This window comes from Lynx rufus, unplaced genomic scaffold (assembly GCF_022079265.1).
Source record: "Lynx rufus isolate CCGP_SWC_20201006 ecotype Redwood Valley unplaced genomic scaffold, mLynRuf1.p SCAF_7, whole genome shotgun sequence".
Classification (NCBI taxonomy): Eukaryota; Metazoa; Chordata; class Mammalia; order Carnivora; family Felidae; genus Lynx; species Lynx rufus.
The window spans coordinates 123,685,132-123,701,737 of record NW_025814889.1 but is presented as its reverse complement, the minus strand read 5'-3'; the positions used below and the strand labels follow the sequence as shown (position 1 = coordinate 123,701,737).

General features: G+C 42.4%; 1 protein-coding gene across 1 annotated transcript in view; it reads right to left on the bottom strand.

Annotated features, from left to right (window-relative positions):
- Positions 1-15,384, bottom strand: part of STAB2 (stabilin 2) — a 165,309-nt gene extending 149,925 nt beyond the window's left edge. The window contains exons 1-3 of the mRNA XM_047066788.1: positions 15,307-15,384; positions 10,745-10,878; positions 8,439-8,554 (exon numbers count right to left, since the gene is read on the bottom strand). Of these exons, the coding sequence (XP_046922744.1) occupies positions 8,439-8,554; positions 10,745-10,878; positions 15,307-15,384 (328 nt within the window). The remainder of the gene's footprint in view (positions 1-8,438; positions 8,555-10,744; positions 10,879-15,306) is intronic.
- Between the last annotated feature and the right edge of the window lie 1,222 nt (positions 15,385-16,606).

Sequence of the window (16,606 nt, the reverse complement as noted above, 5' to 3'; positions counted from 1 at the left end):
CTCAAAAAGAATGAAATCTTGCCATTTGCAACTATGTGGATAGAACTGGAGGGTATTATGCTAAGTGAAATTAGTCAGTCAGAGAAAGACAAAAATCATATGACTTCACTCATATGAGGACTTTAAGAGACAAAACAGATGAACATAAGGGAAGGGAAACAAAAATAATATAAAAACAGGGAGGGGAACAAAACATAAGAGACTCATAAATATGGAGAACAAACTGAGGGTTACTGGAGGGGTTTTTCGGAGGGGGGATGGGCTAAATGGATAAGGGGCACTAAGGAATCTACTCCTGAAATCATTGTTTCACTATATGCTAACTACTTTGGATGTAAATTAAAAAAAAATTTTTTTTTAATTAAAAAAAAAAAAAAAAGAGGACACGGGGCACCTGTGTGGCTCAGTCAGTTAAGCGTCTGACTCTTGGTTTCAGCTCAGGTCATGATCTCCAGGGTTTGAGTTCAAGCCTCACTTTGGGCTCTACGCTGGCAGCATGGAGCCTGCTTGGGATTCTCTGTCTCCTTCCCTCTCTGCCCCTCCCCACTCGCACTGTCTCTGTCTCTCTCAAAATAAATAAATAAACTTCAAAAAAAAAGAAAAAAAAGAGAACAATCCATTAGCTCATCATGTGCCCTAATGCTAGGTTTAGAAAATGTAGTCAATGTCCCCGTAAATAAACAATGAAACCTGACTTCTGTTTAGTCCTTAGAGATGTCCTTTTCTATGATTAGACTCACCAGAAAGGAAAACAGGGGAAGACAGTAGAATTGGAAAGGGCTACTCTTGAACACATGGTTAAAGTCCTTCAGTTTTCTACCTTTGATCTCTGAAACTTTTCATCTGAATACTTCAGTATAGTTCTGGAACAAGGATGTTCAGGAAACGTTTCTTCAGGGCCACATCACCATTTGGCAGACTGTTACTGAACACCTTCATGGGCCAGATGTCGGTCTTAAAAAGACCAACTTGACTTGGTTTTGTCTCCTTTCTGTGCTGTTCGTTTCATTATTATTGTTAGCAGTCTAAGCCTTGGATGACATGCCAAGGTTTACAATTACATCACATGTAGTGCCCTTGGCATTTCACCCCACGAAGTGTTAACGATAGCCATTTTACCTAAGAGGATGTGGAAGCGAGGTAGGGCCTCAGTTAGGACCGTTAATGAGGTCACACGGCTGTCAGACTTGGAGATGGCAATTCCCACTGAGCTCTGACTTTAAAGGCTCAGAATTGTGCTTCTCTATGTGGACGGCTTAAAATTATTTTCCATGGTTTAAATGTGTTTACAAATCATTCATTTAATTAAGTAATCAAGATTCAGTGAATGCCTACAATTATTTTCAAAACATTCAAAGTTAATGTTTTCTCTTTGTGTTTTCACAAGAAAGTGAAATGAGATTTAGCCTGAACAGAAAAGAGGCCTTCATTCCTGTTGCTATGGGCAGGAAGGGGCTGGTGAGGCCAGATTCAGTGCTTTAGACTTATTTCTAAAGAGGTGTCTCAACACATACTTCTCATTGAGATGAGCAGCTCACTTTATTCAGGTCCCATTGGGTGTCTGCCTGTGGGTGAAGGCATCTACTGGTTGAGTATCAATTTGCTGTCTCCTTGGAATCTTCCTGATCTTCAACATCACATATTCTGTAGAGGAGGGAAGGCTTTCTCTTAGCAGGTATATCATCCTGGCCCAGCCTTGTCTCCAGTGGCTTGTGATCCATGGGCTAAAGGCCAAGGTGAATCCTTACAGTTATGGACTGAATGTCTGTGCCAGCCCAAATTCATATGCTAAAGTCCTAAACTCCAACAGGATGGCACTTGGAGGTGGGGCTTTGGGGAGGTCATTAGGTTTAGATGAGATCATGAGGGTGGGGACTCCATGAAGGGATTAGTGTCCTTTTAAGAAGGGAAAGAGGGACCAGAGCACTTTCTCTTTCTCTGCCTCGTGGGGACAGAAGAGCTTCACCCGGAACCAAATCTGTAGCATCTTGTTTTTTTAATTTTCTTTTTAATTTTAATTTTTTTATTTGAGAGAGAGAGAAAGTGCAAGAGGGGGAGAGGGACAGAGGAAGAGGGCGAGAGACAGAAAAAGAGAGAGAGAGAATCTTAAGCAGGCTCCATGATCAGCACAGAGCCCAATGCAGGGCTTGATCCCATGACCCTGGGATCATGACCTGAGCTGAAATCAAGAGTTGGACGCTCAACCAACTGAGACACCTAGGCACCCTGTAACCTCTTGATCTTGGACTTTCCAGCCCCCAGAACAGTGGGAAATAAATGTCTGTTGTAATGGTATTCTTTTAGAGCAGCCCACACAGACTGATGTTTACCGTCCCCACATTTCTTTTTGTTTTTGAAAATTTTTAAGTTTATTTGTTTATTTTGAGACAGAGAGAGACAGAGAGAACACACACAGGGGAGGGGCAGAGAGGGAGGGAGAGAGAGAATCCCAAGCGGGCTCTGGGATGTGGGGCTTGAACTCACAAATCTCGAGATCATGACCTGAGCTGACACCGAGAGTCCGACGCTTAACGACGGAGCCACCCAGGCTCCTCTCCCCACATTTCTGAAGAGCAGGCCTTTGGTTTGGCCTGAGGTATCAGAGTGGCCCATAGAGTCCACAGAAGGGCAGACAATGGTGGGAAGAAAAATAATAGACCTAAGGGCCACAAGCTACATAAAAACTGGGATACACAGGAACATCTTCAACCAGGCTGCCAGCACTGTGAGTTATCAGCCTGACAACAGACGGACAGAATTCGTTGAGCATTTACTGTCACTAAGTACCTTACATGCACAGTCTCATTCTCACAACAACTGAGGAAGGCACGGATGCTGTTGACATCATTATCATCATCATTATCTTCAGGTGATAGATAAGAAAACTGAGGCCCAGAGAGGTAGGTAACTTGCCCCAAATCACATGATTGGTAAGTGCTGGAATGGGCATTGCAGTCAGGCCTGACTAAGATTTCGAGTCCTGAACCACGAAGCCAGAGCGTACAAGAGCAGTACCTTAGAATAAAAAATCTAACCAAGACACATCCGCTGGAATAAAGAGGCCAGCCAGTGATCTGAGAACCACAAAAGACAGACATGGTAACTAGCATATTCTGAATACCTGCCATCTTTCAGGCGCATCCTAAGTCCTATGTATGTATGAGCTCACCTAATCCTCAGCACGACTTTGGAGGTAGCCGTATTGGCATCATTATTTCCATTTTGTAGATGAGAAAACTAAGGCCGAAGGAAGGGTTTACCAGATAAAATGTAGGATGCCAGCTAAATTTGAATTGCAGATAAAACAATGAATAATTTTTTAGAATAAGTATGTCCCAGACACTATGCATGTATTTTATTTCTCTGTAATTATTTTAACTGGGTGTCCTCCATTGTCGTTTACTGAATCTGATAGCCCTACAGAGAGAGTAAGGAACTTGCAAGGTCCCAGAACAAGAGTATGGGGCATGCTGGGACCAGAGGCTGATCCGACTTTGGGGTCTGTGAGCCATCTTACTGTAAAACCACATGTCCTCTCAGTTAAAGGTTAGAACGAGAGGGAGCCCAGGGGTCATGGCATCGACTCCAGGCAGTGACAGGCATCTGGCTAATGGTGGAAGCAAGTGTTCTAGGAGAAGGCTAGAGAGAGGCAGGCAGCTTTCCCAGTAGTTGACTTGGCAAAACCAGCAGTCATTTGGGGAAATGGGAGAGTAGCGGGTTAGAGCTGGGTCTCTCCCATGAGACATGCCCTTTGCACTTACCAGCTGGCTGCCTTCGGGCAAACTGCAAAGCTCCTCCCAATCCCCAGGTCCTCTGTGGGGCTCTCAGGTATGACTGATTCTCCTCGTCTGCTTTTGTGTCTCTTTCTTATATTAACCTGTGAGCTCCTTGGGGATAGGGACTAGACCTATCTATTATATATGCGATTATGTGCAGCATATAGTCGGTGCTCAATAAATGTTTGATTTTTATGAGTTGGCCAACCCTGGAGGGAACTTTGGGAAAAAGATAGCCGGAGGGTGGGAGTACAAAGGGTCTGCACTTTATATCCTAAACTGAACGGTTTAAGTTCAAAATTTATGAAATGACTTGTTCAGTTTTTAAATAAAAATGTTAAGGCCAAAGTGTCAACTCTATTCCTGTTTCTCAAATCATGTTCAACCACCTCAGGTCCCCATTATGAAGAAAGATGATAACATTGATGTTCTCAGCAACCATACTTGAAAAGATATTACAGAATGTGCTATAAGAGCACATTGCTGATGCACTGTGAGGCTCAAATAGCTGATAAAACTCTTTTAGGTCATTATCACATTTCCTGTTGGTTACTAGATACTCTGGTGGTCTCTTGTGTTGGGACTTTCCTCACGCAGGAGGCTCACCTGTTATAAGCTGTCAGCAAATCATCAGCAGTTCTGTTTCTTTAAAGGAAGATAATAAACTTCCCGGGCAGCAAGATCTTGGCCAAAGTCCTCCCTGTAATTTTCTCTCCCAATGAACACCAGAAATGCCTACTTCGTCACGTGACCACCTTTGTTTAAAAGCTTGGCTCACAGTGTTCAGGCAGAGAATATGCACCACTTATAGCTCCGGCTGAAATTGTCTCCCTGGGAAACTGATGTGAAATAGGTTCCTCGTGTGAACGCAGCTTTATTTCTCACTCAAAGCCGAAAGGAATGTGCCTAGAAGACTGGTTTCAAATCTGTAGAAGTCCGTTATTTACAACCTGTGCAGTGAATGGCAAGAAACATAGAACAGGAAAGAAAGAGATCTGGAAACACAAATAATACAGCAGAAGAAAAAATGCATGTGCAGGATTTGATGACGCTGACCTCAAAAAGAAGAATCAAGACCATTTCCCTTTGAAGTAATCAGGTTGTTTTGGCCACAGTCCAATTTCTGTGTAACCCTTTTGCCTGCATTCTTTTTCCATTACTTTGAGTTGTTGCCCAAATCAGTTAATGTTCACGGTGGAATAAAAAGAACTGGGATGTTCCAATAAAAAAAAAAAAATCTATTTCCTCTCATGTAGGATATTGGTTGTTGAAATGTGATTGTTTCAACGTTAAAAATATGTTTTTGTGCTATAGAGTAAAGACTTCTATGTGCTGATCTGATAGAGCAGTACAAGTTTTAATGAGGGAGAAGCAAGTTAAATCTGGGTAGAAACAACTTCCTTATGTCAGGATGACATATCTTCCCCCCCCAAGTGAGAATTCATGCCTTATTCTTAATTTCAGCAGATGATGAGTAATTTTTTCTCATTGTGCTTTTTTGTGTTTTCTGATTTTTCAGAATTGAAACAAGCGTTATTTTCTAGTTGGAATAAGGCACTCTTAAAACAGTGTTAGAAGTAACCCAGAGGTATCCAGAGTGAATGAATTTGTTGATGCTTTGAAAAGGAACCGGATGCCATGATTGCCTTGGAAAGAAGGCCATTCCAGGGCTTGGGCTTCCTCAAAAAGATGTATGGGCACACGTCAGCAGCTCTGAAATGGCCTTATCCTTGCGGAAATGTCGAGCGATAGGCAAGATCTCACTTGTCATCACCACAGAATGTGAGAGGTGAAATATACAGCCAAGTAGAACATTTATCTCTTTCCTGAACTAAAGGAAGGAAGCCTTTGGAGACATTTGGTATGTTTGGAAGATGCAGATAAAGGGAAGTGTCCTTTTGCTCCAACAAGAGGATAGAAGAATGACCATCTGTCCGGTCCCTGCTTTTCACATACTTTGCTTCTCGGGCCTCAAGACGCAGCAGAAGGAAATGTGTGACCCCTCGAGGAACCGTGCACACTCAGTGGCAGGCAGGAGCCTTGCCCCATTCACGCCTGGCACATTGTGACGGCATGAAGCCCACTGAAGATTTTGGATCCCGTTTGCCTGCTCATGTTAGGAGTTACCTGCTGTTTAAGAAGGGCTCAGAGAAAGAATGCCACTTTATTTGGCTTTCATTTCATTAACAGTCTGTTTTAACTGTTACTCATTCATTTATTTATAAAACATTATTAAAGTGCCTTCTTTGTGTCCCTCTGTCAAGCACTCTCATCTACATTAATATTATAATATTACTGCAGGTTTGTAGAGTAGGACTTTGTACCCCCATTTGGCATGGCAGCAATTAACTCGCCCGGTGACAGAACTGGATTCAAGCCAAAACGTGGGAGCACGACTAGTGTCTTTTTTGTCCCCCTGGCTGTGGGGGACATTCTTTCTGTTCTGTTCTGTTGCACATTGCCATTCCTTCTGTTGCACATGCTGACTTTGGTTGCTGTATCCTGGGCAAAGCCTTGTCTACAGGGGGTCTGTTCAATAACAGCATCAGATTAGTTTTTGTGGGTTAGAAAGAGAAAAACCAACCTAAAAGTTTTTGTATCATATCAGGATGTCTCTAAGAACTGGATGTGAGCATGATCACATCTGGAGCTAAAAAAGGTCTTGAAATCTGGAAGGGTGGGTTAACCACTTGATTCTGTTGTAACACACGATCACGCAGTGCCCCCATGCTGGTGTGAACCCGACAGAACAGTCAATAGAGAGAAGGCCAGGATTTCCTGAACCCCAACCTTGACCTTTCCAGGATAAGGAGCATAACCCAGTCATTGACTGGGAGGGCTAAAGGGACCTACCAATCAAGAGGGAAGTTAGAAACACATTTGGAGGATCTCCCTTTCCTTTCTTTCTTTTTTTATAAGCTCTGTTCCAGCAATGGGGCAGAGTAGAAAGACAGCAGGCTTTGGTGACAGGCAGCCCTGAACTTGAACTTGCTTTATCATTGATCAGGCCAAAAGAAATTGGTAAGATATCATCTTTAAATCTCTGATTCCTCACAAGCGAAATGGAGATAAAAATGTCTAACTCAAAGATGTGTTTTAAGAATTAAAGGAGGTAATACAGGATGAGTACCTCTCTGGTGCTTAATGTCAGAAATGTTGAATAAATGGAAGTTATTATTCATTTTATCATTAGTTTAAACAACAACAACAACAACAACAACAACAACAACAACAATGTAAGGGGAACCTGGGTGGCTCAATCGGTTAAGTATCTGACTCTTGATTTCAGCTCAGGTCATGATCTTATGGTTCGTGAGTTCCAGCCCCACATCAGGTTCCTCACACTGACAGTGCAGAGCCTGCTTAGGATTCTCTCTCTCTCCCTCTTTCTCTGCTCCCCCGCTCCCGCCCTGCTCGCTTGCTCTCTCTCAAGATAACTAAATGAACTTAAAAAAAAAAAAAAAAGCAGTGTCAACATCAGGCAAGAAGGGCTCGACTGTTTAGAAGCCACAGGGGAAGAAAAAAAGACCAGGGAAATGAGCTAAACCGATTAGGGTTTCCTATATGTGACAGAAAGAAGTTTCTATTTTGCTATTTTGTTCTTTCTCTATACCTTTCTAAACTTTGCAAGCTGTGTGCAATTTGCTTGTATTATTTTAGTCAGAAAAAAAGAAAAGCAAAAGAGAACTAATCTCTCTCCTTAAATGGATTCTTTTTTTTTTAAAGTTTATTTTGAGAGAGAGAGAGAGAGAGAGAGAGAGAATGTGAGCAGGGAAAAGTCAGATAGAGAAAGAGAGAGAGAATCCCAAGCAGGCTCCATGCTGTCAGCAGAGAGCCCGATGCAGGGCTCAAACTCACAAACGATGAGATCATGACCTGAGCTGAAACCAAGAGTCAGACGCTTAACCAACTGAGCCTTCTTGGCGCCCCTCTCCTTAAGTGGACTCTTAAGGAGATGTTTCATTACGCTGAAAAATGGGGAAAAATGGTAAATGCATGAATTAAAATGCCTGATTTTTTACTATCCAAGGGAAAAAAAAGAGATTTTTCATAATTTGCCTATCCTAGCAAGGACCTAGTTACTACTTGAGTGTTAACATCCTTAATCATGTTAGAAGTTCAATTTTAGCTCACAAATGTTATGCTTGACCACAGGAGTCTAACTATACTATTGGCTCAGATTTGGCTAGTAGTTTTTCTTACAGTGGAACTGGTCCTTATAGAGTTTGATTCCATCTTAAGATTAAAGTTTTAGTAGATTTAACTATTATTTCGGTTGTCAAACAATAACTACGTTCTTTGAGATGCTATAATAAAATCTCACCTTAAAGAAAATTGTACTTGGGGTTATAGTAGCCCAGAATTCTTACATCCTCTCTATGATCAGTTATCTTTTTTATAAAAATGGATATCCTTTCAATTGTCCCTTTTTCTGACTTGTAAGGGAATTCTCTTAAAGGGAGATCTCTAACTGGAGGAAAGCAGATTTCTTTGTAAAAGCTGACAGGGCAAGAAAGATTTTCTACATATAGACTGAGATGGAATTTTCTAAAAAAGGTGCTGACACTCTCCTTTTATCAGACTTCCTTCCTTTCAATTTTCTGTGAAATGGGACGTTGAAAATCAAGTATCAAAGTCCAAGAAAAGTGCTGTGCTACTTACCCATGCAGTCTGGGCCCCAGTGGCCTGGACAGCACTGAGGTTGGACATAGTCCTTCCTACAGATATGGCGGCATCCAGGGAGAGACAGCGAATACTTCCTGATTTCAAAGGTGTACCTTAGAGAGGAAGGAGAAGACATAAACCCATGATCAGAGCAATTCAGTTAACTCTGGGCAGTGGGATTTTCCTAGATTTTTATTTAGGTCTTTCTTTACACTTGCCTATATGTTAAAAAACATAGATTGAACAGAATTTTGCTGTCTAGGGAGAATAAAACTTAATCATGATTTACCTTTAATTGTATAAAATGGATGACAATGAAAATAAAGGTGAAATATCAGAGCACAATGAAAATAAAGGTGAAATGATGTCAGAAGTGGGGCTGGTAGATAAAGGAAATAGTGTTAGGCTCTGGGTACATGCTACCGGTGGACGTCACACTTGTCGCAGCTAATACAAGAAGGAAAAGATCGTAGGTTCTGGGATGCACAGGATCTCTGGATCAAACTGCCTAGGATGAGAATGTCTTTTGCAGGGACTCTATATATAAACATTTCTGTGAGAGGTGGTGTAATGTAGTGGGCAATATATGTCACAATATCCTCAAGGGAGATGTAATGATGAATTTCTTAGAACAGTTTTTATACCATCTGAGGTACAGATCTGGAATAGCAATTCTGTGGAGGCTAAACACCATTGTCTATTTTGATGGAATCTCTGCATGGATGGCTTATTCCAGGATTTGACTTTAGTGTATCTAGAGACGATTCTCCAGGAATATCATTTCTTTCAACTGGGCTATTAAGAATAGTGTGCAGGTGAGTTTAAGGTTGTACTTCTAATCCAGTCCCTGAGCTACTGGCTTTATGGGCCGTCAAGATGGAGACAGAGTTGACAATTCCTCTGGAAGCTTGAGAATACTGGCAGGGGCATCTCTTCGCAAAGATGGGAAGAGGAAGAGCCAAGGGCAGAACGAAACATCCCCTCAGGGGCCAATCTTGGGTTTATTTCAGCATAAATGAATGACGGATCAAAGTCTTCAATTCTGCAACAGAGAGCACGAGTATAATAATCTTATCCTGTGTGTGTGTGTGTGTGTGTGTGTGTGTGTGTGTTGGAGGAGGGGATGGTAGGGTGGGGAGGACATAACCAAGTGCCCACCTGGGCCATGAAAAAAAGTTGCCAGTACAAAGAGGTCTTCAATAAAGCCATCGTATAATTTTAACCTCGAATCCTAAATCTTTATATACTTCCTAAGAGAATCTGGTCAAAATGGGTGACCATTTTGGTACCTGAATGGTCACCTGTTGCATATGCTTGATAATTCTAGGTCAGTTAGTCTTGGGAAGCTTTTTTTTAAAAAATTTTTACTTTGAGAGAGAGAGCGAGAGAGAGAGCAGGGGAGAGAGGTAGAGAGAGACAGAGAGAGAGAATCTAAGCAGGTGCCATGCTCAGTGTGGAGCCCAACCCAGGGCTCGATCTCATGACTCTGTAATCATGACCTGAGCCGAATCAGGAGTTGGATGCTCAATCAACTGAGCCACCCAGGTGCCCCAGAAATCTTTTATTAAAACTGATTATTTTGGTCATAGAATATATCATGGTCATATTAAGCAAACATGAATTTAAAATAGTGTAATATAACAGTGTTAAGTTTCCATTTTATACAAAATCAGAAATAGTACTGATCCTTCATCCCTGAATTAGGAATGAGCTCATTGAGAGATGTCTAATGTCTAAATCAGTAGACTTAGTACACTGAACATTGTGTTGACACTTGAGCTGTGCGGCTGCTTGCATTAGCCGGTAAGTGAAACTGCTCGTCTTCCTTTGCAAGGATTAGCCTTGAATTATGAGAGTTTTGAATCATTAGAGGATTTCAGCAATGCAATGCTCACAGAAAACGTATGAAGCTGTAACTCCTTTGTCTTCTCTCGTTAGGTTCTAATTAGTATCAGGATCCATAGCTTGCTAATAAGATGACTGCCAGATCCATGGCTTTTCAGTCCATGTTCTGACTAGAAACTTTCCAAATGAAACAAAACCCAGACTTTTAAAATAAAGAAGGGCACGATGAGGGGAAAATGTTTGTGTGCAATGCAATATAGTCAATTTTGTATGGAAATGTGAATCAAAAATATATTTTTTAGATGCAAGGTTGTAAGTTGTGAGTTTGGATTGAATGTAGTCCTAAAGTAAGGGAAAATCACGGAAATGCTTTGTAGTTTTTGAGATGGGAAGTTTCCGTTTAGATTCACAATCCCTTACATTTCAAGACTTGAGTACATTTATTTTCTCATGAGTACCTGCAATCTCGAACCCCTACGGAGCCATTGGTAACCTTTGTGTAACCATCTGGGCACTTAATTTCTAAGTTGAGCAAGCAGGATCGGCACTCAGTCCTAATTGTAAGCAGAGATGTCTTATCACACCTTTTTGCCTGTGAAGACATAAAAAAAAATCAAGTCCCATTAGCAGAACCTTGGTTGGCCAATCTTTCCCATTGGCTTCATGTCCGTGGAATGACAGGGATGGCAACAGGTTGATTGGTAATGACTGGCTGGTTGCCTTCAACCTTATGTAGAAAGAGTGTTGGGATCAACAAGCAATGTCTGCCATGGCTGTAGGTGATGAAGGAGGCTGCTTGTGCCACCTGTTTGCTGTCCTTGATCTAAAGTGTGGAGTCAAATAAAGCAAGGTAACTTCATTACATACACTTACCCAATTGGGAATCCTGAAATATAGAGTACACTTTCCAAATGGGAAAAATTTTAAAGTGGTTATTTAGGGTCAATTGGTCATAGATCAACAGGTCTCAAGAATATTCTTTCAGCATTGATTCTACAGCAATAGTCTAGTCTGGGTGCTAAATGCTACGAAGCATATAGTTCCTGCTCCAAAGGTGTTTGCAACATTTTGATTAGAATTCAGCTAGACTATGGGCTCCAACAGGCAGTGATCTTTTTCTGTTTGGTCCTTGAATATTTCCCAAGCACATAGAACAGTGCCTGGTACATAGTAGTGCTTAGTAAAATATTTGTTGATTGAATGCCTTGTAGGAAATACAACAGACCCACTAGAAACAGTCACTTAGCAACATTAAGCAGTAGAGAATCAACTGCTAGTATGAATGATGCAGACTCACGTTGACCCTGTCTTCAGGATCTCTCATTGTCCAAGATGTTGGTGGTGGTTCTCCCAAATAGATTTGGTCCCCTCTCTCTAATCTCCTTCATTTCCCATCAAGTTTAAGAAGAAGCAGTTTCATACAATGAAGAGAGACAAAATGTGGGAGTCAAAAAACCTAAGATTGGAATCAAGCTCTGTATCTTGCTAAGTGTACAGTCTTGAATGCATTCCTCACCCTTTGCCATCCTCTGTAAGGGGGAGGTGCAAATAATCACTCTCCAGGTTACGGAGACCTTTAAATGATATGTGCAAATTGCCTGGCCCAGTATCTGGAATATTTTAGGCAGTAAATGCTAGCTCCTGTAATGCTTCTCTGTCCCCACCTCTGTGTTTTGCTTATTGTCTCTTTTGATAGAAACGTGCTTCTTCCTCCTCTTGGTTCCCCAAACTTCATCTTTCAAGCCCCTGCTTGAGACACTATTTCCACAAAACCACACCCATCTCTCTTCCTTTTCTCAACTTCTTCTCTTCATGTGGTTGGCCAGTGGAACACATTTTGTTGTCTTTGTTTTCCATTTAAAAATCCCTGTGGGAGGGGACCCTGTCTCTTACTTCTTACTTACTCCCATCCACAAATAGCACACAGGCCAGCACTAGGTAGGGGTGGTGAGAATGTCATAACTACTTCTAAGTTTACTGAAATATATAAAGGCTGCATAAGAATAAGTCTTATTTTTACAGAGAAATTTATGGTTATGCATACTTCCAAGCGCATTACCTAATTTGATCTTGACTATGCTGAAGATAAACAGGGAGGTATCATCATCCCCATTCTAGGGGGGAGAAAACTGAGGTGACGGGAGGTTCTGTGACTTGCCAAGGCCACACTGTAAGCTTTTGGTCTTTTGATTCCTTTTTTTTTTAATTTAATTTTTTATTTTTTAAACCTTACATCCAAATTAGTTAGCATATAGTGAAACAATGATTTCAGGAGTAGATTCCTTAGTGCCCCTTACCCATTTAGCCCATCCCCCCTCCCACACCCCCTCCAGTAACCCTCTGTTTGTTCTCCATATTTATGAGTCTCTTCTGTTTGGTCCCCCTCCCTGTTTTTATATTATTTTTGCTTCCCTTCCCTTATGTTCATCTGTTTTGTCTCTTAAAGTCCTCATATGAGTGAAGTCATATGATTTTTGTCTTTCTCTGACCGACTAATTTCACTTAGCATAATACCCTCCAGTTCTATCCACGTAGTTGCAAATGGCAAGATTCCATTCTTTTTGATTGACGAGTATTACTCCATTGTATATATGTACCACATGTTCTTTATCCATTCATCCATCTATGGACATTTGGGCTCTTTCCATACTTTGGCTATTTTTGATAGTGCTGCTATGAACATGGGGATGCATGTGTCCCTTTGAAACAGCACACCCTTATCCCGTGGATAAATGCCTAGTAGTGCAACTGCTGGGTCGTAGAGTAGTTCTATTTTTAGTTTTTTGGGGAACCTCCATACTGTTTTCCAGAGTGGCTGTACCAGCTTGCATTCCTAGGTCTTTTGATTCCTTGATTAGCTTATTCCTCTTCCCTGCATGCTGTACAACGGCACATAGAAAAATAAAATCTGTTTTTATGGGCAGCTTTCATTTGATGATCATTATGAACCAAAATAGCCCTGGAATATTCTTTATGGAATAATAGTAAAAGCCACCCTTAGCTAGAGTTTGAATCAACTCCCTTTAATGGTCATGAAGCCTCTACATCTGTTAAAACCGGCTTTTCTTTATATTAGGTTTTCCCACTTAGATAAGCAGATGGAAGGACATTACTTTTTCTTTTCTTTCTCAAAAGGTCAGGTTTAATACTTGCTTTTCAAGAAATCTCTTGACTTTCAAGTTGTCCTTTTCAAATGGAATGGCTTATTTGGTCTCTTACACAGTCTCCTCTGAAAAGCAAACTCAGCTTTAAACCTGGTCAAGGCCTGATTTCTGCACTTAAGCAAGCACTCGATGCTGCCGATGGTGATGATGATAATGAAGATGATGATTCTGGCTGTTTGTGGAGCACTGTCAGGGGAGGAACTGCAGTTCAGAGAGGTGAATTAACCTGCTCAGGCTTGGACCACTAGTCGGCTGTGGAGCACAGTGACCGGTCCTCAGACATAGTTGATAAACAAACATATGAGAGCCACGGTTCAAACTCACCACTCTCAAACCTCTAAGCTGGAGCACGAAACCGTTATGCTAGCTTCCAGCATTTTTGTGAAAAGCATTATCAGAGGACATCCAACTGGCATCGAGTCGGTAGGGATAAATATTTGCCTGGCTCAGATGCAGAATCATGTTTAAGTTTTATGATGAATAGAAATCATGCCTGGGGAAATGCATTTTAAATAAATCACTCAGATTGCCTTGTTCCTACCCCTCATTTCGGCTGACCTAGCTGCACATCTGATACCCAACTTGTTCTGTTAAGACAGCTCATGTGAGGGGCGCCTGGGTGGCTCAGTTGGTTAAGCATCCGACTTTGGCCCAGGTCATGATCTCGCGGTCTGTGGGTTCGAGCCCCGCATCGGGCTCTGTGCTGACAGCTCAGAGCCTGGAGCCTGTTTCAGATTCTGTGTCTCCCTCTTTCTCTGGCCCTCCCCTGTTCATGCTCTCTCTCTCTCTCTCTGTCTCAAAAATAAATAAATGTTGTTAAAAAAAAAAAAGACAGCTCACATGAGCCTGCTTGAGATGTTGGTGTTCCAGTGGGTTTCACGAGAGATGCTGACCCTACCACCCTGGGTACTTCTTTTTCGCTTTCTTTCTTTCTTTCTTTCTTTAAATTTTTTTAATGTTTATTTTTGAGAGAGAGAGAGAGAGAGCAAGAGCGTGAGCAGGGGCAGGGCAGAGAGACAGGGAATCACAGAATCCAAAGCCGGTTCCAGGCTCTTGAGCTGTCAGTACAGAGCCTGACACGGGGCTCGAATCCACAAACTGTGAGACCATGACCCGAGCCGAAGTTGGGAGCTTAACCAACTGAGCCACCCAGGCGCCCCTCTTTTTCTTTTTTCATGTTTTATTTGTTTTTGAGAGAGAGACACAAAGTGTGAGCAGGGGAGAGGGAGACACAGAATCCGAAGCAGGCTCCAGGCTCTGAGCTGTCAGCATAGAGCTCGGTATGGAGCTCCAACCCACAAACTATGACATCATGACCTGAGCCAAAGTTGGACACAACCAACTGAGCCACCCAGGCACCCCTTTGGGTACTTCTACTACAACTCTGTGGAAGCTAGAAGGGATGAGTTCCTGATGCATTCTGTAACACTGTTTCTCAACCAGACATCACCTACAACTCCCTAGAACATCTGTCTGCTCATCTGTCTTCAGCCGTGGTTATTTTCTATATTCAAAATGATGCAATGGGAGGTATTCACAGTGAATTATTAACACAAAAGAAACCCCCCTGCCCCAGGGGGATACCAACATCTGCAATGGAAAGAGGAACATTAGCATGAGCGTCAGAGATCCTAACAACGGGGTTTGGCATAGGAATAGAACCAGCTGGGTGAGCTCACCTTTGGAAAGATGGTTCACGACCATTAGGATCCTATTCTCTGAAGCCTTTCTCTTTATTTTATGAAGTCCAGAGAGTACCCTTTACCCATCACCACAGAGGAAAGCAAAAAGGTTTTTAGCATACCGTGAACATAACAACAACAACAACAACAACAAAAATGTGAGTCTCATCTTACCTGCTCTGTAGTTTCAGGCGGGGAGCAGAAATTTTGTACCACCAATCCAAGAAGAAAAAGCATGAACTTTTGTAGCATAGTGAGAAAATATTTGCTCCTTCTGGCTCCAGGCACCTGTCGGAACTATTCAGCTATTCTGACCTAGTCTGATGAACTCCTAGCGAATTCTCTTTCATTTCAGTGTTTGCTTTCAAATCCTTCCCCCTCTTTTTCCTGGATTGAAGCAGATGATATGTGAGAACTGCCTCGAGACAGGAAAAATGGCCAATTCAGGGGTCGTGGTGAAATTGGCCACTCTCGACTCTATATATGTCTTGGTTGAATGACAGGATATCCTGAAGGGGCTGAGGCGGAGACATGCTCTGGAATTTTTGTGCCTCGTGCAACTCCCAAGAACGAGCTCCCACCTCCCAGGGCTCTGCCCATCCCGCTTCTGGTCCTGCCTGCTCCTGGACCCACAGCCCCACGGACACGTATCCAGCCACACCATGGAAAACTGCAGGCCCCTCTCTCCGAATGCAAAGTCCCAATCTTGGTGCCAGGCAGTATTTGTGGGAGTCCCCATAAACAGGAACGATCCCACAGAGGGAATGCTGCAGGAGTTCGGGGCTTCGACTTGGGAGAGGGTGGTGGCCGTCACTTTGGCACGGCTGCCAGACTCTGTTGCAAAAACATGTCTCTTTGTAGTTGCCGACAGGGGGCATTTCGATCTTCCCTTCCTCTCTTCCATGTCACGTCCTAACAAATGACTGAGTGTATAGGTCTCATCTTACCGTTCAAGGTCTAGGTCAAATGCCACCTCTTTGGGGAAGCCTTCCTGTCCTGCCCCTCCAATACCACCTGGGAAACCCCCCCAGCATTTTGCATGTAATACTAGGAAAGCCCAGTCACATCTGTCACAATCCATCTGTCTGTATATCTGTCTCCCAGGCCCAATTGTGAATTCCTTGAGGACAGAGAGAGGCCTTCATCTTCTCTGTATCTCTAAGAGCCTGGAGCAGAGACCTGCATTTGAAAATAATAAAAACAAATAGTAACAGTCAACATTTGTTGAAAATGTTCTGTATGCTAGTCACTATTCTAGACTTCTCCATGGATTACCTTGTTTCATCCTCACAACTCTTAGTGAAATAGTTATTTTCCCCATTTTACAGAGAAGGAAACTGAGGCAAAGAGGTTAGGCAACTTTTCCAAGGTCACGCAGCTAGTAGGTGGGCATCCAGTTTTCAAACTGTGTGGCCCCAGGGTCAGTACTATGAACCACTCCCCTCTCCTGCCTGAAACAATGATTATTTAATGC